Raw genomic sequence first — 27,825 nt, forward strand, 5'->3', positions numbered from 1 at the left:
TTTCAGCTTCACTATGACAACGTTGCCATGGAGATGACTCTTTTGACATGCTTAATATATGTGTGTGTGTGTGTGTGTGTGTGTGTGTGTGTGTGTGTGTGTGTGTGTGTGAACAGTGCAGGAATTTAAAAAATGTGAATACATAAAACCACAGAATGCAGATGATGTAAATTATTTATTAGGTATGAAAGGTTGAAACAGGCCACAGTATCACACTGGACGCACTGTTTGGATCTAATCTACTTAAACTAAAATACAGTAGCTTACATACAATTGAACATATGAAACAACAATTAACCTACAGTAAACATAGTATTAGTGTCATTATTTACTTCTTATTTAGGGGCTTTATTGCCCTCTGTGAGTGATGGTAATGTGTGAAAGGGGTAAAAACAACATGAACGCAACATTTGAGTGTACAGCGCGAACTAGAGAGACTCAGCCATATGCTGAGACAGGAGGGGGGAAATCATAGGTCTTATTACAAGGTTGGCAATTTATTTGATTTACTAAAACATATTGACAGTTGAATCCACACCCATTGTGTACTTGTGATATTTTGGAAAGGGGAAGCTATATTTGGGTGGTAAGATCTGGAGGGGGACTCCAGAGGCCAAATCTTACCCAGGGCTCCAAAAAGACGACCCATCCTAATCAACCTTTTTCACAGCAGATATTTTAGACAGAAGAACAAAGGTGTTACTAATAACATCAACAATGGCTCTGTTTAATTCAAGTGTCCCAGTAAGTCATGGCAGTGTGACAGTGAGCCAACATGCACGACACCAGGACCCGGAAACTGAAGCAGCTAAATGGAATTCAGCTATCACTTATTGTATTATTTACTTTTCCTGCTGTGATATGTCAAAATGTCTTCTGTGAAAAAGAACCTTTTGCACCTCTTAAAGCTGCTCACAAGCAGATGCCCAAGATCAAATACCTCCAACTTTTAAAATAAAAACTGGATATGGACTCTTCAAAGTGTAGCATTGGTGCTGCAGGACCTTGTGAGGTATCTGTAGTTGTGGAAGGTTTCTCTCAAACTCGCCTTCAGGACCTTCATCAAAGCTGCAAGGCTTCCCATTTCCTCTTGGGGGCGCTGTTGGTTAAAAAATTAAATTAAATTAAACTATACATCTGTATATCATGTAAGGATTTTATACTGTAATTCCACATTTGTTTTACCCTTGTAAGTGTCCGCATCAGTCGTTGCAGCACTGCCTCTTCTCTGTGTGGACACAGGCTGGTCACCGTGCTCACACAGCTCAGTAGACAATAGATGGTGTGTCTCTGTGGCTGTGATGGTGTAATATAGAAAATAACATAAGAGGTTTAGAGTACAAATGTTTCTTAAGAAAGATACTAAGCATAAAAAATGACTTATTAGTGGTGGAAGAAGTAGTTAGATTTTTTACTTAAGTCAAAGTATTGATACTGTAATACACCACTACAAGTAAGTAAGTAGTTTTTTTTTCTTACCTTCTTGAGCACACTGAGAGGCTTCCTGTTTACTCCACTAATCAACTTGTTCACATCCTCTGCACTCAAAACAGGCTCCTGGATGGTTGAAGGAAACAGAGAAAGGACTGAGAAAAAGAAGTTTGCCATAGTATAAAAAGTGTAAACTGAAATGTATTAGCTTATGGGGTCTTTTTTTTACTTTACAGCCATGTGACATGTTGGTAATACTGACACTCTTGTTTAATTTCACTGACCCTTAACTTGTCCAGCCAGGTCCACAACAGACAACTGAGAACATGAGGATCTGACTCTGTGACCAGCAGAGCCCAGCCACAGTCGCTACTGTTCAGTTCCTCCTGTTGAAAAGGTGAGTGACAGTATCAACTGAGTACCTTTAGGGTTCAAAATCAATATGTTCTGATGTAAAACCAGGTTTGCACCAGTGTTTTTCACCTGCAGCAGAGTCGATCTTTGCAAAATGGTTTCTCCTGGAGGACTTTGGTCTGCCATTGCCTTCGCAACAGCACGGGCAACTGTGGTTGGACCTGGATTCTGTGGATTTCTGCACAACTTCATACAACAGATCATAATATTTTAAAGCATTCACATCAAAGCTTTCATTATCATCAGCTTTCTTCACAGTGAAAATCAGTTACCTCATTGTTGGAGCTGTATTTGGGAAGTGCCTTTTTAGCTGTGCACTTAGACCTCTTAGCACAGTTATTGATCGTTCTCATGCTAGATATTGGGAAGTTGAGTATGTGAGATTCCTTTTCTGTGATATGGTGGCCTGGTGATGGTGCATGGATCGGACTAACTGGTCTCAGATCAGGTCGTATTAGATCCTGCATACACCAGTGTCTCTCATTGCCAAGTGCTGGGGTGCCGTATGGACTGAACTCCAAATCCTTCAAGACAGAAAGCAACAAAGTGAGAAAAGCCTCTAGGACCAGTTTGATTTTACAGAAGACTTTCAAAAACGTTATGTAATTTTGGAAGACTAATGTGAAACTGAACCTTTACTGCGATCTTGCTGAGGTCAGAGTCGCTGTAGCTGCGTTTGTCCAGCAGCACCTCTCTCTTCCTCTCCAAGAATCCCAGTGGCTCGTCCCAAGAGGATACTGACCCAGAGCCCTCCCACGAGCCTTTACGACCCTCCCTCAATAGGGGAAGGTACTGTTTGGCCACCAGGGTCTCCCTTACAGTCCTACCCAAGGTCTTCAGTGCTGACCTCTTCTCCAGCTCAGCCTGGACCTCTGGAGGAGCAGGGAGATCCAGGGCTAAGCAGGAGAGATGCACACATAGGAGGTACACCACCTAATGATATGGTCAAGACAAGGTCAGACAGGTGGAGGTGGTCAAGGGTTCTACATTTTATGACACAGGATTAATGAAATATAATGATAAAGTCTTGACCTTGGGTGTGTGTCGGAGGGTGCGTGCCTCCTGGCCATGCAGCAGTAGTGCCTGTCGGTTTAGGTAGTGCTGCAAGGTGAAAGGGGCTCCATGCCGCAGGCTGAGGTCTGGGTATTGGACCAGCTGTGTACAAAGCAGGCGAGCAAAGTCAAACACCTGGCTGATCTGTGTCCGGGTTTGGATAGAGCGAGGCCGTTTAATCCGCACATAGTGGACAGCCTCACTCGGGCTGATGCGCAGGGTGTAGACCAAGTAACAGGCTATCAGGACACCTGTTGAGCAGAGACAAACACATCTAATAAATATGAGAACACTACATGTGCACAAGCTAACATGAACAAGTGCGATCAAGTGTGTACATGAACAGCAGATGCAGTGTGTATGTTTAGTCCTACCTGTTCTGCCCAGGCCTGCATGGCAGTGCACAGCAACTCTTCCTTCCCTCACTGCAAAGGCCAAAACCTTCACTCCATCAATTATACCAACGAGAGAGGACACACCAAAGTCTGGCATCCCAAAGTTGTAAAAGTAAACTGCAAATATACAAATATACACCCACATTAGGAACAGTATGGACATTCATATGGATTAACTATATCTGTAGGCTACTTTATAATGTAGTACACAGTATATAATGTAACTCATAGTAGTGTGTGGCGATAGTGATTCCCCAAGCCACGACTCAAGGAAAAGGAACTTGAGAATCAGTTTCCAACCACACAGACTTTACTTTAACAATGAAAAAAATGCCTCAAATGGGTAAGGGGATTTAATGAAACCAATAAACATAAATAAGTAAGTCTGCAGGCGGCAGGTAATTGTGAGGCAAGGAAACTCTATGTTCACTTTGTGTTCATTTACAGTTACCTTTCACTTCTAATGACAAGAGAGACAGCAAAGAGTTCCGCGCCAAATAGGGACCTCTCTTTTGCCTTCAAGAATCATTGTTGAGTAGTCAGTCCCCACACCCTGTGCAGCAGGTGATCTGAATGATCCTCTACTCAACCCGGAGCAATGTTGACATTGAGCCAAAATTAATTTGAAAAAGGAATATTAAATAGCAGCAAATACAAATGAATGTGGGACTGCTACAAGTTTCTGCCCTGGTGGCACAAACCATCTCTCATAATATTTGTTCAAACCTTAACTGCTTCTGTGAATTCCCATCTCCCACTTTGTGAGAGGTATAGATTTAAAGAGTCTTAAGAGTGAAATTGTCTCATCAGGTAATGTCCAAAAATATCTCCCATGTTGTGTAAACTATAAATAATAAATATCTCACTGTCATTTTCCATGAAGATCTGTGGAGAGTATGTGAAACCACTTTCAGGGTCTAAGGGCGGTCCACAGTGAGCATGCTCTCCTGGAAGCTGCATGTTGATGATTGATCTGACGTTCAACCTGGGAAAAAGTTATAAATTGACACTAATGACACAAGTGCAAGACATATTCTACTTATAATAAAGAACAATATATCCACAATTGGAAGAATTGATTAGTGTCATTAAAAAGCAATTATTTCAGACATCTTGTCCTCATTTTACCCAATAAAAGAGCAACAGAGTTCTTTTTTTAAAACCACTCCTCATCTAGATTTGTTTTCCATTAATTACCTATATGTGCACAGGGGGTTGTGCAATAGGAGGCCCTAATGCTGTCACACCTTGTAAGAAGGCTCATAATTCCTACTACTACAACTGCTCGTGTATAATTCATATCCACATACTACACAGTCACACGGGAGAAAGAACACAAACATTACAAGAGTGATAATGAACAGTTATAACCTTCGAAATTGTTCTATGATGTTGTACTTCTCAATTAGACGATTTGATGGGCGTGCCATGGCAATAATGTCATCAGTCACCCTGCAATAGGAAGAAGTTCATAATCAGTAAACTATCGCTTTGAAACAGCATGAAACACGGCAGCATCTATGAAACTGCAGTCACATAGTCTCACCAGGAGGAGAAAATGCCGCGAATGACCTGCTGATTTAATTTCCAGCACTCTGGTCCCTCATAGCGACAGTCTATTCCTCCACAGGCCAGCAGACAGAGGAGTTTGGGTGGGATTGCCTTCACCAGGTTCTCCCTGGCCTGGGTGTAGGAGGGCCGTGGTACTGGTAGGTGTGAGGTCGGGGTCGGCATCATCCTGCACCAGGGGAAACCCCCAAGATCAGCCTGAGCTATCACACACTAGACATGAAGGACTATACCCCCAGCTGGCAACCCCATGTCACCTTCTTGCCAGTGTATGTGAGCTTTTAACAAAGATACAGCTCGTTAAATTGACACTTTGTAGTTTGTGCTATTACGTTTCATTGCAATCTTGCATATTGTGCATGAATCTCTACTAATACTAAAGTTGAGTTAGCTTCTGCTTGAGATGTATTTATCCTAAATTCACTTTACAAAAAATATATAAATAGGATATTCTATATAATATTCCAATATGATATCAATGCAATCAATCCAATTTAAAACTTACCTTGCTTATTATATTGGACCGTGACACTGTAAATCCCATTTAATGTATTTCCAGAGTTTAAGAGCGCAGGGAATTGAAGAAAAAGCAGCAGAACACACATGTGCTCCTCCTTGCTGGCCCACCCTGCTGCTTACAGATACACACTCACACACACACACACACACACACACACATACACAATTGTGTGCTGACCCAGCTTCACTAAGCCTGATTAGCTGTCATAAATACATTAGAACAGACATTCACACATTACAGCAAGCCAATTATATAATGCTTATTCCTTCACCTATAAACAATGCATGAAGGTAATATTACCTGGCACCAGCCAAACCTTCATATACGATTTTACTGAAATTCTGATGTAGAGAAAATATTAATTGTTGATCTCACTACTATTAATAAGCACCCATAGGGTTTGCGTTTACTCTAAAAGAACAATATGTTGTTCATGTGTCCTGGTCTCATATCCAAACACACCAGCACCTTCTCTTCCTTCACCACTTACCAACTATCTAAACAGGATTTAACATATGGATGAGTGGAATAATAACTTTAAAACAAGTAGTTGTTGAAAAACTATTACTGTACAACTATTATGTGAAAACTGGACTTCATAAAATCTATGAAAGTAGTTTTATTCAAATGGCTTCAAGTATGATAGAAAATTGACACATATGACAGGATTATTGTTTTGTGCTGGTGCAGATCACCCAGTGTCTGCTGGAGTGGTTCTGGACATATCGCCCCCTGTAGTGCAGCAATGGTAACAGCGTGATGATGATGATGGGGATGAAACCAGCACTCTTCTCCCCTTAAAAATATTACCATATGAAGGATTTAACTCTCTAAACCTTATCATTGCCTATAATGTGGACAGAAATTAAACACAACAATTGCTTTATTTACTTAAGTATCCTGTTACACATTTTAGTACAGGTGCATGGTGGGGATCCATGGTGAGCATGCTCAGATATGCCCTGAATAATATTGTCCATCCTAAGTGTGAAAAGACATTTTTATTATTTGTAGCAGAAACAGAATTACCATACAAGTATGTTTTATGTAGTCTTACTGAAATGTTTGGAACAACAAAATTATATTATTGCAAAAGGAAAGATTAGAAAAATATTAGAAATGTTTAAGTGTTCCTCTAAATTTCAACAGATGCCTACATGGCAAAACATTTAATAAATATAATTAAACATCGTGTTTTAAACAGTGTTACTGTCCACTGTCACCTTCACTTCATGCACACTGCTACAGACTCATTCAGTAAACAACCATTTGCCAACCTTAACATGTCAAACACAGAACCATATTGATCAGCATGTTATCTCTGCATTTCTCTCCTAGGCATCATGGAACTGCAGTGCAGGTCATGTAGGCTCAATGCCTCCCTCAAATGTACCATTTATGGGCGTTTTAGATGTACAACAACTCTCCACTTTGAAAGATTTGTAAGACAGCCACATGGCAGTTCTTATTTTAAAATAAGCTTGTCTGCGTGGAGCTATTTTAAACATGCCGAGGCTGTATATTTTGTTGTGCAGACTATCTTAGACCACTCGCTAGCTTATACAAATATAATATATATATATATATATATATGACAATGCAAAGATATAAGATGTTTCACGAAGCGTAGTGGTTTGAAAGTAATATTTATCCAAAGACAGGCCAGCGACAAGATCTGTCTTCAATCACAGGCTTGAACAGAGTTTGCAGTAAAATACCTCTTATACTTCCTCTTATCGGACACATTTCCTGATAGATGATGCCAGTTTTTCTAGTGTGTTATTATGAAACAAAATTTGAAAAAGAAAGCATGATCTGATGTGACCTTCTGTGAATACAGCAGTCAAAATGTCTTAATAATGTATTTTGAATGGGTTCATGTAAGATGACAACTGCTTGTCCTCAACAATGAGTCCAAAACACATAGATTTCTTTTAACATTGGCTTTATTCAGAGCTTTTTTTGCAAAATATTTTTAGCGAATAGTTTTAAGAGTGGCAGCTTCAGCGACTGCAAGCATAGCTTGGAATGTATACACAAATAAATTGATGGGCAGGTATGTTTGAGTTCCAAGAGGGGTAGAATAATTAAGAATATAATACAGTATTTGCTTCCAGACAGTACAACAAACTCAGCATTAAGCCGCTGCAAAAAAAAAAAAGGACAGAAAACCACAGCAAAAACATGCTACTTAACTGTGTTGCACTGACACTGGCCATGTGTCAACACTGGAAAAATGCTTACTTCCTCCTTTTACGGTAAAAAAAATGATTTTCTGTTTGAGTGGATAGAAGAACTGGAATTTTTATTAAATAATGTTTTCATGGTGGTTAGAAAAAAGAAGATAGAGGAGTGAGGACAATTTCTCAAATGTTAAACAAGACAGATCCTGGTTTATAGTGAAGTCAAGTTGCAAAGAAGCAATGAACACTCACACTGGTGTGGTTCTGCTGTACCACACACATACATTGCAGCACAAGAGGAAGTGTCTTATTGCATTATTTTGTCTTTCATAAGGCAAGAGTCAATAAAGCATTTTAGGAGGGAGCATGGCGTAATTATGAGATACAGAAAGGATTACTCAGATTTGTGTAAAGAGGGACCGTAAGGCACAATGTTCCTTTTTAGATCCATTTACTGGGAGGCAACGTAGTTTCACACTACCAACAAAAACTATCTGTGAAATCACCGCAATCCTCATCCGTCTCATTCTATGGGCGACAGGCCTTTACAGAAATGAGTTGGTATGAGATTGAGGACAAAGCAATGAAGAGCAAAGGGTCTGCAAGGGAGTCACATATCCACAAAGGGCTGTGGAGATGGACAACTTATGGCTCCCAACAAGTTGTCCTTCATATTCTCCAACCTATGCTCAACAATGGTTATAAGTAAGTCCAACAAATATAGAAGTGGTTCATTACAGCAAACACTGACTAGACAGGAGCCAATGTGTGAAGTGGAAAAACAACTCCTGTCACTCTATTGCTTGTTTCCATGAAAATTCCCCAACTGGCCATTTGCTCATCACGCAACTGAATGTGTAAATACAACCTGTTGCCATGTAAGAGTTTGGAAACAAAAGGAGGAAAATAGAGACTATGTCAAGAGATAATATACTAAGAGTATTGATAATAAAAGAAAAAATATGAGATATTAAAAATTTCCCAAAGATGATTATATAGTCCACCAGCCTTGTCCTTTTTTGTGAACATTGGTGGTGGAAGACCAAATGTTGATGGATCGAATGTCTGTGCCTTCTCCTGTCCTGTGGTGTTCAGTCTCTCTCGCATCTGTCCAGCTGTTCCTTCATTAGTTCTTGGACAACTCTTTGGATAGCCAGTCAAGTCCTTCGTAGAGCCCAGTGCCCTGGGTGGCGCAGGTTGACTGAATGTGCCACTGTGGGGTCAGAGATTATATGGCAAGAGTTAGATATGAACGCAGCTCTGCGCACAGTTACAGGTTTGACTTTTACTGCAGGTGTAAGGAGCATGTTTCGACTCAGATTACTTACAGTTTTGTTGCGGAGGGCGTGTAGGCCGAGTTTGTCTGTGAGTTCACTGACTGATAAGGCATTGGGAAGGTCCTGTTTATTAGCAAACACCAGCAAAACTGCGTCTTTCAACTCATCCTCCATCAACTAGAAGGGCAGAAAACAGATTAGAACATCAGTTCTGAGATTTCATGGCAAAACACTAAAAACAGATCTAACTGTTCCAGTACATGAATTTACAGTGAGATTATACGACTGGTTTGTTGTGAGTCCTTAAGGGGAATTTCTTAAGAAGTCTAAATTACATTTTACAAGTCAGTTTTAGAGAAACATTATCTGGTCCATGTCCCTGATATGAATGAAATAAACAGACACCTTTACATATTTTAAAACCTCTGACAGTTTAAGAAGCAGTGCAGCAAGAGTCATGGTTAAACAAAACAGTTTGCTCACATTTTACAAACAAAACTTTACTCTGATGCTCATTGCTCACTGACCCACAACACCTAAGGGTTAAAAAGGCCTGTAACATGAAAAATAAAACAATGACAAAGTGAACTGACCATCCAGTGTATAAAAAATAAAAAATAAATACAAAATGTAATGCAGTGTCACAAAAATAGAACCCTGGTTAAGTGGCATTTCATAAGTTTACACGTTATTTCTTTGCCCTCATTGCTGACTCATCAAGAAGTTAACCACAGGCTATATCAGAAACCCTGACAGAGAATATAAGGATTAAACTCATGGGTTAATCACGCAATGCACACATAAAGAGAACCTGTTCTTTTTGGATATATTGACAACATTATTTACCTAAGGGATGAACAAACAGATACAGGTTTTAGTTTGAATCCATACTGATCCCCGGTAGAGTGGAGGATTGTAATCCACTAGCATTTGGTGGCATCTAGTGGTGTAGTTGCAGATTGAAACTCCCTCTTCACCCACCCCCTTCTCCAAGTAGAAAATATGGTGGCCGCACAGAAAACAGCCATATCTAGAATCTGCTTTTGGTTTATCTGTCCTGGCTATTAGCTTAGCCACCACACAGAAACGTTTACAAAGAGCCCTGATAGTGCTTCCAGTGACTGTTAAAGCTCCAGCGGACTCTTTTTCCAGCGCAGACACAGAGAAAGCTCTGACTACCAGCTCACTGTTCCAGCTTCACTGCTGTGGCCAGTCTGTCACTCACTCCGGTCGGTGTCAAGGCCACACCCCTAAAGTCACTGACCTTTGCAGGTCTCTGATGCATTCTTTTTTTTTATTTGCTGAGGGAGGGAGCCAACAGAATTAATTGGTGTAGTTACACTTTAAATACCTACCATCTTTGAGAGCTCTTCGGAAGACTCTGCCACTCTTTCTCTGTCATTACTGTCCACTACAAAGATGAGGCCCTAGTCGAAAAAACAAACAACAGCATCCAAGTAGTTAATTCCTTAACCTATTGTTCTGGTTCATCAAAGTATTGTACTGAAACAGCTTCACTTGGAGATCTGAGTAGAAGTATGTCAGAGCTGCGTACTACTACAGCTAAAGCTATTGTGTTAAACATGGGTTTAGCTTTGCAATATGAAACCTGAAGTAGTCCCACAGCACTGGGGCAGTCACAATCATACCTGTGTGTTTTGGAAGTAATGTCTCCAGAGGGGTCTAATCTTGTCCTGGCCACCCACATCCCATACAGTGAAACTGATATTTTTATATTCCACTGTCTCCACATTGAAACCTGTACAGAAGAAAGAGAAGGGACAGATTTTAAAATAACCCTGTACACACGAGTTCAACGAGGAAAATATGTTGAGGTACACACATTAAAATGGTCAAAATGTCCATAACTGATTTTAAAAGTAAGTTCTTACCAATGGTTGGGATGGTGGTTACGATTTCACCGAGCTTCAATTTGTACAGGATAGTTGTTTTTCCAGCAGCATCCAGTCCAACTAAAAGGAATTAAAAAATAATAAAATAAAATAAAAAAAATCAACATATGAAAGAATATCAGAGGACAGAGCTTTGGATAACAGCCTGCTGTAAATTGCATAATAGTCGTTTTCCTATAGATCTAATCAGCAGACAGTAGAGGACATGCAATAACACATGTGACTGCACAGAGCTAACCATCTGCAGAGTACTGAGGGGGGAAAACAAACATTACAGCTGGTCTTATTATCGATACATTGACATAATCGAGAACCCTTCACTCCCTACTTATTGTTTCTTAATTATCCGGAAACCGGAAGGAAATATTAACGCATCACACGTCATAAGGAGTTAGTTACCCAATAACAAGCCAACAGAAGTAGAAATCAAGTTAATAAGTTTGGTTAACTAACTAATACAAGATAAGAAGCTTTTTTTTGTTTTTGTTTTTAAATAGAAGATGAATAAACGGCCATTTTCTCCCAACTAAGTTACTGTTATCTTGTCAGTAACATATTCGATAAAAGAAACACTCGGAAAAAGCAGTCAAACAAATAATAAAGCTATTATAATTAAAAAAAACAATTTTTAACTTTAATTTATAATCTATTTTCAGGATAAACTTGCCGCTAGCGTACTTTAAATGCCAAATTTCCTTTAAAGAAAACACACCCGAAACCCACAAGCTAACGCGCTCGGAGTGAAAACAAGTTGTTTGGTTTTTTTTTAAACTAAAGTTAATTAAATGTCTCTAAGCTGTGTATTAATTCGTCGCTTCTGTTTTGAAGTTTATACTTAAAAAAAAAAAATGTTGGAGAACCGTAAGAGCCCATCAAGAAGAACTAGCTGTGAGTCCATCTAACGTTAGCTACGTTAGCCAAAGAGCTAAAGCGCTAAAGCTACAGCTTTCCACTCACCCATCAAAATCCTCATCTGCTTTTTGCCGAACAACTGGCTGAAGATCGACGAGATGGTGAGCCCCATGTTTAGCCGAGGGTGTTTGAATCTGCGGGTTGAGGGGAGGGGGGGAGAAAGCAACTGATATCAGCCACAGCAGAAAGCGACGTGTGGTAGTTTCGCACTGATCCGGGGCGATTTCCACACAGGACCGAGAGCCGAGTGCCACGTCCGGGCCAACGTGGAATCAACGACGTCATCAGTTTGAAGTAACTTTATCAACACACGTCATCGTCTGTTGACAGCGACTTTAAAACACGCTTTGTTGTGTTTTTTTTTTTGTACAGATTAAAAGATTTTTTGGGGTTTTTTTGGGGATATAATCACAAGAGTGACTTTAACACACGTTTTCTATTTTTTTTATTTTTATTTATTAAGTTGTTTTCAGCACGCGTCATAAAATGGAGGTCCGATTCCTACCAATAGGTGTCTCTGTAACACTTCTATCATAATATAAGTGTGCTGTGAACCTTGACGTAACAGGTCAATTGTGTGTGTGTGTGTGTGTGTGTGTGTGTGTGTGTGTGTGTGTGTGTGTGTGTGTGTGTGTGTGTGTAGCTGTTAGTTATGAATAAATAAAAACAATGAATAAAAAACACATTACAGAGAAATTATCATAAGAGCATATGCTCAACATTTGGCATGGCAGGGAAAATAAGGGATACAGCTGTTATTTTGGTTGGAAATTGGGCTCTAATAACCAACAGAGGGTAAAAATCCAAATAGTCCAGAGGGAATTCGGCTACACTGGTCTCCCTTGAGTGTATTTCATTTCTTGACACACTGGAAGTAAAACAGAATATTCCCAGTTCAGCTGGGTATTCCCATCTGAAAGCCCTGCAGTGACACTAACCTGGCAAGCACACATTCAAAGCAGGTGGAGTCAAAACAGCAGCACGTGACAAGGTGCAGACTTTTATAGAGGTGTACTTTGTTAAGAAAACACATTTTCGCTGAGGCCTGTTACGGAGACAGGTTGTTGAGTTGAGCCCAACCAGTGTGAGTTTTGAATAGACTGATAGTTGAATATTTACCATGGACCCCAGTGGTATACTAAGTGGAGAGCAGGTAAGCATTACACTTGATTACTTTTCTGTGCATAAATACATTAAAATGAACAGCTTATTTGCATGACAACGGCTAGGAAAGACATTACATTTCTGATAACATGTTTGAATTCTGTTTTTTAGATTGATATTCTCTCTACTGAGTACTTAGTGTTGCTCACTCTCAGGTAATATGCTTCCTCATACTTTTCATGCTTGATTTACCTGACCAGCACTGAATGCTATTTATTTACACCAGGAGGTTATATAACAACCAGATTGTGGCGTATAAAAGTGTTTTTAGTTGGGTTGTACAGTCAGTCTTTTTATATCAGCAGAGAAATAATCTTTAAATTTCAGTTTCCAGATTGTTGAGAGTTTTGCCAAAGGTAATGTGTGACGAGAGGCGGGCTTAGGTTTTCTTTATGGATTCATCCAGTGTTCTTGACATGCACATGAACATGAACATGAAGTTTTTGTTCTCATAATTATTGCCACCTCTGTTACTCACTAAAAATGTAATGTTGAGCACTGAGTTGTTGCTCACAGGATATTTGTTGCTGCTGTAAACCTAAAATCTCCCTCAGTGAACTCACTCTGTTTGCTGTGTCTTTATTTATGAGTCTCTCACTTTCTGTCTTCTGCTTGTAACAAAGAAAGAAAAACAATAAGAGGACAAAATGGTGGAGAAAATGCGAGGGAAAACAATTAATGTGCCTTCAGTTAGTTTTTATGGAGCCATGTGGAGGGTTACGATTTAACGTGCGTGCCATTTTACAGCTTTTTATGCAGGTGTCACATGTTGTCTTTCAGACACAAAAGTCCATCTCATCCTCAGACACTCTGGTCTGTGCAATAAAAGTATCTTGGCGCAGTTTTAGTGTTAATGTAGTGCCAGTTTACAACTCCTTATTCATTTTAAACTGTATACACCAAAATGAATGGAGTGCTGATATCATTTCACCAGCATCTATGGTTATTTAATGCTTCACATATTTCTGATTACCCGCAGTGTGATCGGGAGTTTTTCTGTCCTAGTGGTTTCTATAGTGAGATGGAGGCATCTAAAAGAACAGGTGAGTCAGGTTGTATTTGTGTTTGTACATTCCTGTGTGTGTGTGTGTGTGTGTGTGTGTGTCTGTTTTTGATAGCATGTTAGCTTGTTAATGTCTGTGTGGCTCTGCACCTTGTCACTGCCACATCCAAGTGTTTTGGTACAGTATATTTTAGTGACACAAAAGGCAGCAGGAAATGTGTATTGTTTGTATGCATATCGCAGGTTTACAGCGAAGAAACAACCTTTATGTGTATTTGTTTTGTAGGTGCACCTCCTGGTGCAGCTCGCCCTGGCAGACCTCCTGGCGGCTCTGATCCTGATGTTCACCAGTGCCATGAACAAAGTTAGCATGGAAAACAGTATAACCATCTGCCAATACAGCCTGCCGCTGTCACTGGTGAGAAACAAGTTACTTTCACTCTCTTAGACCCTTTAGCCTTGCAAATGAAAGAAGAGTGTTTCCTGGTGCGGGGAAGAGATCATATCTGAGCAAGACAGGTACACTGAGGTACTGGGTAAATACATCTACTTTGATTTGGGTACTTACCAACTAAAGTCTTTGTAGTTTTCAACATTGAAGATGAGATCACTGTCTCAGTCTTAAATCACAGCATTGCAGGATTTTCCCAGAGTCACTTAAGACTGTAAATGTGAGCAGTAAAACAAACTCCATGTTCTTTTCCTTATATTGCATCTATAAAGCAAAGTGGTAAGCAGTTTCACTGTGTCATATCTTAAGTTATGTACATGTCTCCACATTGTTTCCCCAGACTGAGAGGTAAAACTGCACGTTTCATGCTCTAATATTTGTAATTGTAAACAGTGCCCAGGTAACTCACCTGGTAGAGCGTGCGCCCCATATACAAAGGCTGAAGTCCTTACTGCAGTGGTCCGGGTTCGGTTCCAACCTGTGGCCCTCTTTCCTACCATCTCTCAAGCTTTCCCTGTCATAAATAAAAAGTTTTAGTGTTAAGTTGTTTTTGTCTCAACTTAAAGTTTTCTGAATGAACATTATATTTTACAGCAATAAGAGTTAAGGGTAGAGTAGATATTGACTTAACATAAAACAAACATAGAAAAGAATGTAATGTAGTCCAGCGTTATTCAGTATCATTCAGTTCACAATGTGGATATCTTTCAAAATACAGATACGGAGAATATTTAGCCTTTCAAAAGTCCAATATTTAATCAAAGCCAAAAATAACCGTGACAGTTACATTACAGTACATTTCTGAATTGATGGATATGAAAATGAAGTGACCCCAAGGCTAAAATGAATAATATCCGCTTTTAACACTCTTGTATCTTTTTATATGGATGTAGAATCTATTGGGCTCCGATAAGCAGTTTGTTAATGAAGACACAAAATATAAAAGATGTATAAGATGGTATTTGCCCATAGCAAACTGCTAAAGGAATATAATATTAGAGAATAATTAATATGCTGGTCTGCATTTTTAAAGTTCAGCTAAAGTAGTTGCTCATATTTATGGAAAAAGATCTACGACTTCACTGCTTCCCTCCTGTGAACAGTGTATTGTCTACAGTAGCATTCAAGGTTATTATATTGTCATTTATAACAGAGGGTTGTATAATGAAAGTTAGATATAGTTCCCTTTGTGCAACTCGTAAAACAAATTGATTAATAAGTCATACAAATAAAAATAATACTAATTTGCATGATGAAGGATGAATTTAACAGCCTGAGGGATGAAGCTGTCTTTAAGTCTGGTGGTACGGCAGCGGAAGCTTCTGTACCTCATCCCAGATGGCAGCAGGGTGAACAGGCTGTGGCTGGGGTGGGTGCTGTCTTTTAGTGTCCTCTGGGCTCAGCACAGGCACCTCACCTCACTAATATCCCTGATACTGGGTAGCTGAGTACCAATGATCTTCTGGACGGGTTCAAGTACTCGCTGTAGAGTCCTCCTGTCCAGGTCTGTGCACATCTCATGCCAGAGGAGAGAATGAGTTTGAGCCCAACATTGCATAATAATTCTGACTACTAGGGCTGTGATGATAAAGTTACAGGATGGTACACACAATATTTATAATAAAGCTGAAATCAAAGCAAACTATGACTGTACATAAATACTTATTCAAATCTAAAAAAAAATCACAAATCTTTCTTTCCAAATAATTTTTCTTTGACTGGAAATACAAAGAACAGGATGTCTTAAAGACATTTAATTTAGGCTTTCAAGTGATTGTTCTTCCAGCTTCATGATGCATATTGCCACATTCTGCATCACTTTTATATATTGTGCTAAAATATATTGTTACACTCCTCCCTCACTGATGCATCTTTGTGTCTTTGTTCGTTTTGTTTCAGACATTTTATTTTATTTCATTTTTGCTGGTGGTGGTTTACGCATGGCAGTCAAAGAGCGCAATCCAAGGGTGGAGAGCAAGCCCCACAGAGGATGGGAGTGGACAGGTGAGGCGTCCATTGCATCTGTAGATAATAAATTGTAAAAACTGGTCAGGACTAATTCAGTAACTTCATCCTCCCTGTCTGTCTGGTTTGCAGAGTCAGTGTAGAAGGACAATAGTCACTATACCTGTATATTTCATTGTCTGGTGAGTTTGTAGCTTCTTTTTAAATACTGTATGGTTAAATACCTTATTCCTGGTGAACACAATTTAATTTTGTTTCTCTGTTTGTCTAATATTACAGGTTGATCCCCATTGCAATATACTTAGCATATGTGCTCACTCCTTTCATAAAAACTACAATGCTGATTCCAACCACTGGCAAATCAGAGAACGTGCTTGTCCATAATGATACCAAATACTGCACCAGGTGAGCACACAACATGCATGATTAACTTCCTTCAAAGCCACTGTTTTCCAAACTGTTACAGAAGTGAAATAGGTCTGTTCCCCTGTGTTTTTGACCTTTTTGATAATCTCTTTTTTTCTCAGTTGCATTTTGTTCTTGCATGTCTGGAGGGACTCCTGCTCTGATGCTGTGAGTATAAAACTGTTTCATGAAACACTTTCATAAACTTGCTTTTAAGGCTTTTCTTCTATGCATTCTTTTTTAATTTGCAGTATTTTATTTCCCAGTTTTTCAATTAGTTGTATTATTATTTAATTTTACTGAATTCGATTGTTATTGTTGCATGTTGTATTTATTATACCAGCATTTTGTTGTAGTTTATCATAAAAAGAAAAATGCAAGGCAGCTTCAACTAATGTTGAGTGTTTGTGCTAAGATGTTTTTTTTTCTTCCCAGGAGATAATACACGACACTTTCATCCGAGTTTTCCTTTTCCTCGTTGTGATACCAGCAATGTTTTCTAGCTCTGTAAGTCCTAAGCAATCACATTATGTTAAGAGGAATTTGGATATCTTTCCAAACATGTAACTGTGTCATATTTTCTTTAAACATTATGTAAATATAGTTATTTCTATCTAAAGGCTTGAATAATATATTTACGTGTGTAAGCTGGCTATAATATTTCTTTCTTATTTCAGGTCATTTACTATAAGGTTGGTAAATGGTATGAAAGACATGAACAGGAGGGGCTTTTTCCAGTGGAGGGAGATGGACGTTCAAGAAGAAGATTCAAAAGAGTGTTTTCTACGGCAAGAAATATGGTGATGGTCATCTTATTCTGCTGGGCACCAGGTACATATAGCCACATGTGCACATTTAAAGCTAATGTAATATATTCCATAGTCCACATCAGATTGATGTCTTATGTTTCCTCCTGCTGTAGCTCTTGTCCTCATTCTGCTGTCTACCTTGATGATCTGGACAAAAGTTGAACAACGCAGCCTATTTGGTCTTTATATGATACAGGTAAGTTTCAGAAGCGCAAGACCTGATTTTAAATTAGAAAGTTAAAATTTCCTCTTACGTCTGAGTTGCAGGTTATAGTATTGTTTTTTTTTTAATTTCAGGTTGCCGGTGTGTCCTTGCAAGGCTTCCTGAACAGTATGGTTTACGCCTGGAGACGGCCCAACTTCACGGAGGCCGTTCTTGGGGAGAATACACCCCTGGTGGCACACGACCGCGTGGCCTTCTTTGATGAATCACTGAGCAGCACATGTTGACTCTAAAGGCACTGAGAGATATTGTTGTGCTGTGACAACACAATTGGCCTGAGAAAGACTGACTGCATGCTTGCACACTTCATGGCTTCATGACAATTTAGACTGAAACATGAAAATGTTCTCATTTGTGGCCTGAGGATGAAAAACAGAACAAAACGATAAAGGACACACAAAGACACTTTCAACAGGCAACGACTGATGCAGTGTTTTTCATTGCAGCTGCTGTTTTTCTCATGAACACAACAGTCATAGTAGCCTACAGTATAGTAGCATATTGTTTAATATAAATGGAGACAAAAAAACTTGTGGATAAATATTAGTATTGTATTTATATATGTGCAATTAATGTACTGTTTTATTAAGATTTTAAGATGTCATAGAGAATTGTGGTGTGTGATTTCTACTTTATTATGTTTTATCACATATTTATGTGTTAATATCGTTTAATTGTCCGCTGCTTTTGAACCAATGGATTTATTATTGACTTATTTTTCAGCAGTCTCTCAGTACTCTGTGCTGTGATGCGAGACAAGAATGATGGAAAACCTGTCAGGGTTCTACACTTTGCAGAAGCACGTGTCACCTTATGATGACATAAGAGTTCAGTCTCAGGAGCACATATGTGCTGGAACAGTGAGGAGTTGCTGCAGACAAGAGAAGGAACACAATTTCTGCTTTGTCATGTCTGTGTACGACCACAACTGTTAACATATCTCGTGAAAAATAAAGTGTGGTTACATAGCTGAGGTCACACATGGGCCATATCTACTATATTATTGTTCGCAGAGGCACAAAGAACAGTACACTCATGTTATAGTATCCTAAACTCCACGTTAAAGCATGTGTGTCTGTCTCTGAGTTAAACTCTATTAATGGTTGACAGACTGCAGGCAAACCTCTGTTGCTGCTCATGTAGGTGATCACCTGACTCATTTATCTGTTGTACTGTAAAGTAAACTTGATGTTCAGTTCCTTTTCTGAAGGCCACACAGTCACCTATGGGTGGGATTGATGCATACAATAAAACATGAGGGTTATACAGAACAAAGGGCTTGTAACAATCTAACAGTTGAACCCTGAAATCAGACAGAAATAAAACAAACAGATTTGAGATATGTCTGATTTGTTTTGCTTGTGTAAAGATATTTTTAATCCGTTCTGCCGAGCTTTGTTTTTCTTTTTTTTTTTTTTGAGTCATATTACTGTAAGACAAAAAAACCATACGGACCACACCTTGACCTGATTTCAGTTTCCTTGGGGCAATCCATTGTTGGATGTGCTCCAGATATCCTGCCTATTCATAGATATCATGTAATAAAAATGACTGTGTACCAGAGTGTTACTGAAAAATCATCCATACTCAGAAAATATGCAGTTCCCGGTAATAGAGAAATCTTGTTCCTTGTTCCTAATAGTTATTATGAGTGACCCATTTACACTATTTGTCAGCTGTGTGGTCATACTTTTATGTGTGTACAAAGAGGCCAACCAGAGGAAATCTTTTGTTATGGTAGTAATTACTCTTTAAAATATCAGACTATTAAAGGTCAAACACCAAGTACATGGCAGAGCTCACTGGCATAAACAGCAGCCATACTGAAGCCACAAGGGTGCATGTTCATGTGTTTGCCTGTGTGTACGCATAGTTGCTCCATTAATTATCTGCCCAGTGAATTTCCTGAATATGATGAATGAACCCCACAGATTTGCTGGCTAAACTGCGAGGCTGTGGCTCAGAGATAACTTTCTGGATTTCTAAATGTGTTTTGTCCTGTAGCTCCAAGGTTATCTATGTAGTTTGGCACAGTGACCACAACGCCGTGCATGCATGAGGAAAGTGAAAGTAACACATACATTTGAGGGAATTTAGAAAAACACTTCAGGGTTTTCAGATTATAGTATATGAATCATTTTCACATAAGCACATTTTCAATCCTCACTGACATTATCATTCAGACACAACATGTTAAAGGCAGTCTTTTATAGCCTTCAGTCAAACTTTATGATGTGAAAGGTGTTAATTAAATCATTTTTTTATATTGGTCTTGCTAATCAACAGCCTTCCTATCTTCGTTGGATTCTCTGCATTAGAGTTAAAACCCACTAACCCATCAGTTATATTCAGTGCCTACAGGAGAAAGGGAAAATGAAAGTTTTCTAGCGTTAGATAATGATAGGCGTGCCATTGGCAAATAGAAAGGTGCTTTTGGTGATTATACAACGGGATTATACAACACCAGTTAACTTTATATTGGAAATTCCATTTCTCCTACCTGTAACTCACCTTTTTGAAGGTCACTGATCAACACACACCTCCCTCATAGGAAGGAGCACTGTTTAACTGCTAATGCTAATTTTATATCTGTTAAAAGTGGACTTGATGAGACTTTTCCTAAACCACTGATGCAGAGATGTAAATATTTATTCTTTATTACAGGTAATGACAGATGAAAAACTGAGAGGTAATTTTTTTTTCAATGTTTGCTTAAAATGTCATCACTTCTTCTTAAAATCTTTCAGAACCTAAACACTGACTGAAAACATATTTCAACAAAATCTATTTGCTTTACAGTCAAATATATTTTACAAAATACACTGATAACAATAGCAATAGACAGCATTATCATCTTTCTTCATTTTTACACTGATCACAAACACAATAACAGCTACCTGTCAGCTGTCGCAGTGTCTGAGCCGAGTTGGCAGTGCTGAAGCTCCTGGAGCACTGCTCTGTAACAGATCCTACATTTTTCTAACCTCAATGAGAAGGTTGCAAGCGAAAAACGAGAAGTCAAGGATAAATTCTTTATAATTATTTTCATTATGAAGAAGTTAAGTGAGACATATCTGCTCTGTGGTGTTAAATTGTGAGTTCTGCCCCCAAACTGTGGCACTGATTGAAAAGTTGTTGCTGCAGTATTTACCGTGCCAACCTTGTCTTTTCTTTTCAGAAGTCCATGGACAAGGATCTTTGCTGGGCCATTTCAAAGTTCCCTCTTCGGCTTCCTGCTCTGCGTACATACACATCATACCTTCCATCCTCATCCTCCTCTTCATCCTCTTCCATCACTCTATCCTGCCGCCCCAGAGCCCTATCTTCCACACCATGATGGCCCTGCATTCGGCCTGGTTTCATACTAGGCCAGCTCTTCTTCCGCAGACTACTATTAAAGTCCCTGAGGGGAGGTAAGGTGTTCTGGCAGTCCCCTCTGAAAGGGGGAAGCTCCATAGATCCCCGGCCCATGCCATGTGCACCTAGACTGGCTTTGATGGAGTTGACAGAAGCCTGGGAGCCACAGTGGTGTTCGTGAATGCAGCGTGAGCCTGATGAGGATCTTCTGAGCGCCTGCAGGGACTGGAGTTCCTCTGATAATTCCCCAAGGTCCCCAGAAATCTCCTAATATGGATAATGTTACATTTGCGATTTTAAAAGATCACCATGTGCAGCTAAGTAAACGTAATCAAAGTAATTAAACTTACCTTATCTCTGAGAGTAAAGAGTTCATAATGTGGGGGGTCAAACACCTCCTGGAAGTCGCCCCGATGGAACAGGTTGTTCTTACGTACTAATACCTTCAAAGTATGATTGAACAGACTTGATGAATTCACTATTTTAATACCAATATTTTGTGGCATGATACAAACTAATTTCATTATGACTGGTCTTAATTACCTTTTTTCGTGGCTGTTTGACTTGCACCAGGATGGAGACGATAAGGAGCAGTAGCACCACTCCCGTAGACACACAGATTACTGTGCCATGAGTCTTTGTGATCTGGTGAAAAACACCTTTGCTCTTTTTTTCTGGATGATGGATATGAAGAGAGTGACAATGAGAGTTAAAATATGAGGGGTATTTAGAGGTTCTGAGAGGGCATTAGTCATGTATTTGTTGCCACCCCCTTCAGGACAGTCTGTATCTTTGGTTGCCAGGAACAATTTGAAGCCTTCACTAAAAGCCAAAGCTGTGATTAACAGCCATTCAAATCAATTGAGGTGCTCAGAATCCACTAAACAGCCAAGAGGCCTTGAAGGTTTTTTGGCTCGAAAGACATTAAAGATGATGAGATCATTCTTTTTCTGGCAAGAGGATATTTAGAAGGAATATTCTGTACTGTCCAACATTTTACTAATATGCACTGTGGTATCAGGGTAAAAAATTACAAAGACGACTTGAGGAATATTTGAAAAAAAGTAGAGGGGGTGTGTACAGTTAATAATTAATATATTAACAGAGCCGGACACAAAATGTATCATAATACATAACACGACACAACCTAGCTATAATACAGCACTGCTGATTTTCAAAGAAAGAATTACAAAGTGCTTTGGCACAACTGGAGTACCTTTGCAGTTGCTTTCATCCCAGGGAAAGACACAGTTTTGTATGCCGTTGCACACCAGAGTAGTGTTGATGCACATGTTACTGTGGCAAAAGAATGCAGTGCCTGCACAGGGTGCTGAAACACAAACACAGGTGTATCAATATGTGATGCAAACACGTTGACAAAACAACTAAAGCCAATAACAGTAAAAGGAAATTAATATGTTTTTTTTTTAAGTTGTGTAAAAGGGATCATATTTATTAGTGCTCACTGACTTATGGATCTTTCCAAAAGGATACATGGAAACCAAGCATTTTTGTACTATTTCCATACATTATTTAACTGAATGCATTTTCTACAACTGCTACCAAGACTCTTTCAAAAGTCTGCAGTGCTACATAGAAACCACTGGAGGGTGCTGCCACAAATCTGTTTGCAATCATACATCCAATCCATGTACTATACTTGCCCTGTCACAGCTGCAGAAACTAAACAAAAGGGACATTGCTAAAAATGTAAAATGACAGAGGTTAAGAATAATCTGAAGGAGAAACTCACGGTCAGCAAAAGAAGTGAACAGCATCCGGAAACGGCTGAGACGGCTTGTCTCGTCAGCCCACATCCTCACTACTCCCACACCAGTGTCCAGCATGATGTCATTAGCTACTGTACTACAAAACTTGGCCTGCAAGAAACCACGCACCATTCTCTCATACAGTGTTGGATGTGCAGTCTCATTGATGCCAAGGTCTGTAGAACAGGTGCTGCATATTTATGATTCAAATATTATAAGCATGTATGGCATGGAAAGACAAGATAATGTGTGTGTAATGATGTAATGATGTGTGTAGGACAGAGAAATTCAAAAAATTCAATTCAATTAAATTTTATTTGAATAGTGCCAAATCATAACAGAAGTTATCTCAGGACACTTTTCAAATAGAGCAGGTCTAGACCATGCTCATTAGGGTATTATTTACAGAAATTTCCACCATGAGCAAAGCACTTTAACACTTGGAAATGAGACTATAATGCACTAAAATGTGCAATAAATAAAGTACAAGATCAGAGGGGTTTAATTTTTTTTGGCTGGGGTAGCATACTGAATATTACACATATTATAAAGTGTATTACCTTTAGGTCCTCAATGGCATTACTGCCATCATAAACAGCCACAAAGTTCTTCTTACATTCATTTGAGTTTTCCATCTGGTATTCCAAGAATCGCAGGTAAATCTGCAATAAGCAATGATGAGAGATATACTGTGCATTTTGTTCATTTGTTCAGTGTACATGTCTTGTCTGAAGACATCACTGCATTAAAAGATCAAATATAAATAAACCATTTCAAGCCAGCTTTAGGGGATGTGTACTTATGTTGGATTATAAGTGCATATGTTTTGCTTTATACTTCATGTGCACTTACATCAAGCTGTGGATGTGCTGTCAGCGAATGTTTGATAACAAATGTAGTGCATTTATCTGGGTTTTTTTAACTTTAAATCCACACGCTTTGTCTTTATGATTATGTAAAGGATATGGAGCAAACATGCCACAACAGATGCAGAGGCTTAAATGCACTGCAGGCTGGAGAGTCATCATTTCAACCACTGTGCTGTTTGTCATTTTGCCACCAATGAATCACATCCCTCTCCTAAAAATAATTTAAATATTTCTCAACTTTTACCACCATACTTTTACTTTTCCTCAGCATTCTTCCCTTATATTAGCATCCGGTTATTACTAATGAACCTATTCTGCTGTTTTACATTAGATAACTGGCAAAAATTTTTAACTTTAACATGTCACATACCCTGTTGTTTGTTGGTGCCCGTATAGTCCAGATGCAGTCCACTGCCTGGTCTGGCTTTACTTTATACTCCTCCTCTACCTGACTGGAACGGATCAGACCGTCAGGCCCAGTCAGCTCGAACTGACAATCTGACCCACAGACAGCAAGAAAGGGTAATAAACAGGCAGACAAAAGGAAAGAAAAAGATTAAACATAATTAACAAAGAATTACAACTTAAGTTATTTGAGTAGGCTGAACTGTGTGGTTGCACTACCTGGGATGGGATTTAAGAGTCCTCCCACATGCAAATGAAATTCAGGATCTTTGGGGGAAATCACAGAGACAGATAGTGACATGTCACACTATCAGAGGTATTATCAGTAAAAGTAAAGATATTTGATCAAAACATTATTTGAGCAGACTGGATAAACATTCAGTGAGTACCAGGATGGTGCGTTAAGAACATTGTTATACAGGGATCAATAAACCATCCCACTGTGTTTTAATCACCTGCAGTAAAGCTGTACTGGACCTGGAAGCCAATCCCCTCCAGCTCTTCATCACTGAAGAAGCGGATCCACATGAAGCGTCCGCTGGAGAGGACGAGTCTGGGACTGGCCGAGCCACAGAAGCGATTGATGAGCGGCGAGAAGCTGAAGGGGCCGTCCCGCACCTCGATGTGGTCGAAACGACACTCAAATGAGGCCTCGATGTAGAAGGTCTCATCAAACAGCAGCTCTATCCTCTGGCGGGGCAGGGCTGAGGGAAGCAGAGCGCTGTGTAACATCTACTGCCACAGAGCTGATTCAGGGAGATAATGCTACCAGACAATGGACAATGCAGTGAAAAAATATTTGCTCCTTTCAAAATATCCTCAGCGTTGTTGATGTTTTAACATGGAATAACTGTGAGTTTGGCTGTTCTGGGGGCTCCAGAAGCAATTAAAGGAAAACTGATGCGCAACATGACAACAAAGTGTTATGCATTGTTTGGTGTGGTAGATAATGAGGAATGCACTGAGAAAAAGTTATTGCCTGCCAGCTTGTTTTTACTTTAACGACCATAGAGGGTAAAAGTAAACACTGAAACTGAGAATACTGTTCAGAAGCCTTAAATGTAATCCAAACACAGTGTGTGACCAATTTATGATGAGCAATGTTGATGTTATTGGCAACAACAACAACAGACTGCATTCTTGATCATCACAAATATGTATGTGAGTATTATTTTGTTTCTTGGATTCCCTTTAATTTCCACCAGAGCTCGTGGAAGATTCTGACCTAATTTAATGCAAAAATGTGCAACATTTACAAAAATTGGTTTCACAGCTGTGAGGCTCAGGTGCATGCTGTTGGTTACCTTCCAGTACGTACAGGCACTCCTTGTTGGGAGGGTACGTATGGGGGTAGTTTGGGGAGCTGAAGCTTCCACCATCTGTGTTTCGTACCCAGTTTCCACAGTGATGCTGCGGCCGTTGAGAGGGTTTGACCCCTTTTGATCCTGCACCTCCATCTGTATGAATATGATAAAAAAAAACATTCTGACATTTAACGACAGACACCTGAGAGGCAATTTTATGACTAAATGTCCGATCAACTTCACTGATCTTTAAATAAATTAGAATATGTCTTGATTTAATTTAGTGCCCCGATGAAAAGGAGTGCTATCAATCTTACCTTTAGTCTTTTGTGCCAGAGCAAATCCCTCCTCAATGAATAGGAGAAATATCCAGACTGTAAAAAAAAAGCCGACAGTATTTGAGGAAGGGTACAATCAAGGATGAAAGGAAAGAGAGAGGGAGAGAGCTTAGCAGGATTTGTGTGTCTGTGCTTGTTGTATCCGAGCACTCAGCTGAATCCCTGAATGTATATAACAGGCCGATGTTGGAGAGTTCAAAAGCAGGGAAAGAATAAGGACACACTGCTTCCACCATCTGCTTGCTTAACTCTTCTCCTATTTTTGCATCCTCTTTATCCATTTTTTCTGAAGTTAATTTATGAACAAGAATAGGAACTGATGACTACCACGTTGCTATGTAAGGATGTATCATGTTCAATTTTTTTTTAAAAAAGTCTCCTTGTGCCACATTTGTGTCTATTACATAAAATATGACCTAAATAGAACATCTAGCCCAAGGAGACCATGCCACTAAATTTTTTGTTTTGAGTTTTCACTAAAGTGGCATGTTGGCATGTTGCTGTGAATGTCCACTCACAAACTGCCACACACAAAACAGCAGCTATCATATATGCTGTGGACAGTTGTACAGTTTAACATTTAAGACATTTTTCCATGAATGACTGATATCTACGCTCTGGCATCTGGTACAGAGAGTTGCATCAGTTGTTATGTTGAAATGTATTTAAAATGGTAAAAACTAAATCCAGAAACCAACCTTACGAAAACCTCAAATATGCATCTACAGCAGGGTACCATAACAAAGAATGTCAGCTCGCTTTCAATCAACTGATGGCAAGTTAAATTAAGTGTAGTGACATTTAGATACACTGTCAATCTCTGCAACGTCTCCAGCTGACTGACATCAGACTTTATTTAAGAATTATTTCTTTCATTGAATGAATCTACTCCACTGAAGCACTTCCACAGAGACCATATTGTGTGTGTATGTGTGTGTGTGTGTGTGTGTGTGTGTGTGTGTGTGTGTGTGTGTGAGAGAGAGAGAGAGAGAGAGGAGGAGAAACTGAGGCAGCAGCAGCAGCCCCAAATCCTCCTGTCCAGGCACTGAGCCGCCACAAGCTGATGCAAAACAGATTCCCCCCTTTTGAAAATTTGAGATTTTTATTAATTTCTTAAATATTTTGTCTTTGTACTTTTAAAGCAGTAAAGCAGTGGGTGCATACAGAGTGGGGAGCTGTCACTTCAGCACCATGAATCCTTACACCAAATGTCCAAGACAAAAAGATTAGTTTGGAGTTTTCCTGTCTTTTCATGTCTCTGGGAAACAGATATAACTGTCTGCATGCATTTCCCATACAGCCTCATTGTGGTGGCATTAATTATTTTGTCCAAATTGCACCTGAAAACAGAAGTTTGTGAACAACATGCATAAATGTGCCAGGACTCTGCCAAGAAAACCACATCACATATATATATAAAAAAAAAGAAAGATGATCAAAGATTAGAAACTCCCTCCTCTCATCCAATCCTCACTCTCCCTCAGACACAGAAAGAAAAAATGAACTAGCGCCCTAAATTATGCAAACACGGATCATCCCACTCACCTACACGCATCCTCACCAGCTGAAGTCCGTTATTTCTTGGTCTTGATTTCAAACTTGACCGACTGTGTCTCCCTCACATCCCCTCCTACCCGTTTAAATCAGTCAATGGTCCGGATTAGCGCGTGCTGGAATCACTGATTAACAAAAATCCAACTTTCACCTTTTCATCCTAATCCCATTGGTCAGGATGAGAGAGGAGCTACTGGGGCAAAAAAAAAAAAAAAAGGAGGAGAGGAACTTCTGATTCATCATTAAAAAAAAACCAACAACTGTGAGATGAGCAGAGATCTTTCAGCGCAAGGACGCTGTTCCTGCAGTCTGCCTCAGTGAGACTGATCCGTCCCCTCCAATAAACGGATCATCTGTCTGCGGCTGCTCGCGGTTTTAAGATTGGGCTCAGTTGGCGCGAGAAGGGGGGACAGCTGAGTGCGCATGTGCGTCTTCATACAGGAGTAATAAGTGATATGATAATCTTCTCATAGCCTGTTTGGAATATTGCTGAATTACATTAGGAATTCCCATTTTTTAAAATTTTAATTAGCTGATACAGG

The 27,825-nt window shown here is 39.4% G+C and overlaps 4 protein-coding genes across 4 annotated transcripts; 1 reads left to right on the forward strand and 3 right to left on the reverse strand.

The window, feature by feature from the left end:
* Nucleotides 1-160: 160 nt before the first annotated feature.
* zgc:77752 (uncharacterized protein LOC393862 homolog) lies at nt 161-5,477 on the reverse strand. Its single transcript, XM_051381384.1, has 13 exons — nt 5,368-5,477; nt 4,840-5,031; nt 4,665-4,745; nt 4,160-4,278; nt 3,273-3,410; nt 2,878-3,149; nt 2,479-2,778; nt 2,118-2,369; nt 1,915-2,031; nt 1,716-1,817; nt 1,480-1,557; nt 1,186-1,296; nt 161-1,099 (listed from the first exon to the last, which is right to left on the reverse strand). The coding sequence occupies exons 2-13, from the start codon at nt 5,028-5,030 to the stop codon at nt 977-979; spliced, it is 1,884 nt and encodes a 627-aa protein (XP_051237344.1). The 5' UTR covers nt 5,031; nt 5,368-5,477; the 3' UTR covers nt 161-976.
* Nucleotides 5,478-7,310: 1,833 nt separating this feature from the next.
* On the reverse strand, nt 7,311-11,935 carry LOC127352751 (ADP-ribosylation factor 4). The gene is made up of 6 exons (XM_051381388.1): nt 11,713-11,935; nt 10,735-10,815; nt 10,492-10,601; nt 10,198-10,269; nt 8,894-9,019; nt 7,311-8,778 (listed from the first exon to the last, which is right to left on the reverse strand). Exons 1-6 carry the CDS (start codon nt 11,777-11,779, stop codon nt 8,692-8,694), a joined length of 543 nt encoding a protein of 180 aa, XP_051237348.1. The 5' UTR covers nt 11,780-11,935; the 3' UTR covers nt 7,311-8,691.
* Nucleotides 11,936-12,151: 216 nt separating this feature from the next.
* si:dkey-30c15.2 (uncharacterized protein LOC558938 homolog) lies at nt 12,152-19,250 on the forward strand. The gene is made up of 12 exons (XM_051382567.1): nt 12,152-12,820; nt 12,943-12,986; nt 13,811-13,874; nt 14,121-14,252; nt 16,185-16,289; nt 16,383-16,432; nt 16,530-16,655; nt 16,778-16,823; nt 17,091-17,162; nt 17,333-17,486; nt 17,578-17,660; nt 17,762-19,250. Exons 1-12 carry the CDS (start codon nt 12,788-12,790, stop codon nt 17,912-17,914), a joined length of 1,062 nt encoding a protein of 353 aa, XP_051238527.1. The 5' UTR covers nt 12,152-12,787; the 3' UTR covers nt 17,915-19,250.
* Nucleotides 19,251-20,328: 1,078 nt separating this feature from the next.
* Nucleotides 20,329-27,612, reverse strand: neto2b (neuropilin (NRP) and tolloid (TLL)-like 2b). The gene is made up of 12 exons (XM_051382566.1): nt 27,275-27,612; nt 25,709-25,765; nt 25,392-25,544; nt 24,543-24,791; nt 24,307-24,354; nt 24,053-24,180; nt 23,374-23,475; nt 22,798-22,924; nt 22,261-22,374; nt 21,588-21,718; nt 21,395-21,487; nt 20,329-21,311 (listed from the first exon to the last, which is right to left on the reverse strand). Exons 1-12 carry the CDS (start codon nt 27,282-27,284, stop codon nt 20,862-20,864), a joined length of 1,662 nt encoding a protein of 553 aa, XP_051238526.1. The 5' UTR covers nt 27,285-27,612; the 3' UTR covers nt 20,329-20,861.
* Between the last annotated feature and the right edge of the window lie 213 nt (nt 27,613-27,825).

This window comes from Dicentrarchus labrax, unplaced genomic scaffold, assembly GCF_905237075.1.
Source record: "Dicentrarchus labrax unplaced genomic scaffold, dlabrax2021, whole genome shotgun sequence".
In the NCBI taxonomy this organism is placed as follows: Eukaryota; Metazoa; Chordata; class Actinopteri; family Moronidae; genus Dicentrarchus; species Dicentrarchus labrax.

What these genes read in the sequence shown, in the direction of transcription:
- neto2b (XM_051382566.1), bottom strand. An exon ending in ACTCTTAAATCCCATCCCAG is followed by an intron (nt 24,181 to 24,306) that starts GTAGTGCAACCA and finishes TCTGTGGGTCAG; the next exon opens with ATTGTCAGTTCGAGCTGACT. An exon ending in GGATGAAAGCAACTGCAAAG is followed by an intron (nt 21,719 to 22,260) that starts GTACTCCAGTTG and finishes TCCATCATCCAG; the next exon opens with AAAAAAAGAGCAAAGGTGTT.
- zgc:77752 (XM_051381384.1), bottom strand. Translation starts at nt 5,030, where the DNA reads ATGATGCCGACCCCGACCTCACACCTACCAGTACCACGGCCCTCCTAC. An exon ending in ATCATAGAACAATTTCGAAG is followed by an intron (nt 4,279 to 4,664) that starts GTTATAACTGTT and finishes ACTTTTTCCCAG; the next exon opens with GTTGAACGTCAGATCAATCA. An exon ending in CCCTCCGACACACACCCAAG is followed by an intron (nt 2,779 to 2,877) that starts GTCAAGACTTTA and finishes CCATATCATTAG; the next exon opens with GTGGTGTACCTCCTATGTGT.
- LOC127352751 (XM_051381388.1), bottom strand. Translation starts at nt 11,779, where the DNA reads ATGGGGCTCACCATCTCGTCGATCTTCAGCCAGTTGTTCGGCAAAAAG. An exon ending in GCAGATGAGGATTTTGATGG is followed by an intron (nt 10,816 to 11,712) that starts GTGAGTGGAAAG and finishes AATTCCTTTTAG; the next exon opens with TTGGACTGGATGCTGCTGGA. An exon ending in AACCACCATCCCAACCATTG is followed by an intron (nt 10,602 to 10,734) that starts GTAAGAACTTAC and finishes TCTTCTGTACAG; the next exon opens with GTTTCAATGTGGAGACAGTG.
- si:dkey-30c15.2 (XM_051382567.1), top strand. Translation starts at nt 12,788, where the DNA reads ATGGACCCCAGTGGTATACTAAGTGGAGAGCAG. An exon ending in GGGACTCCTGCTCTGATGCT is followed by an intron (nt 16,824 to 17,090) that starts GTGAGTATAAAA and finishes TTTTCTTCCCAG; the next exon opens with GAGATAATACACGACACTTT. An exon ending in TTGGTCTTTATATGATACAG is followed by an intron (nt 17,661 to 17,761) that starts GTAAGTTTCAGA and finishes TTTTAATTTCAG; the next exon opens with GTTGCCGGTGTGTCCTTGCA.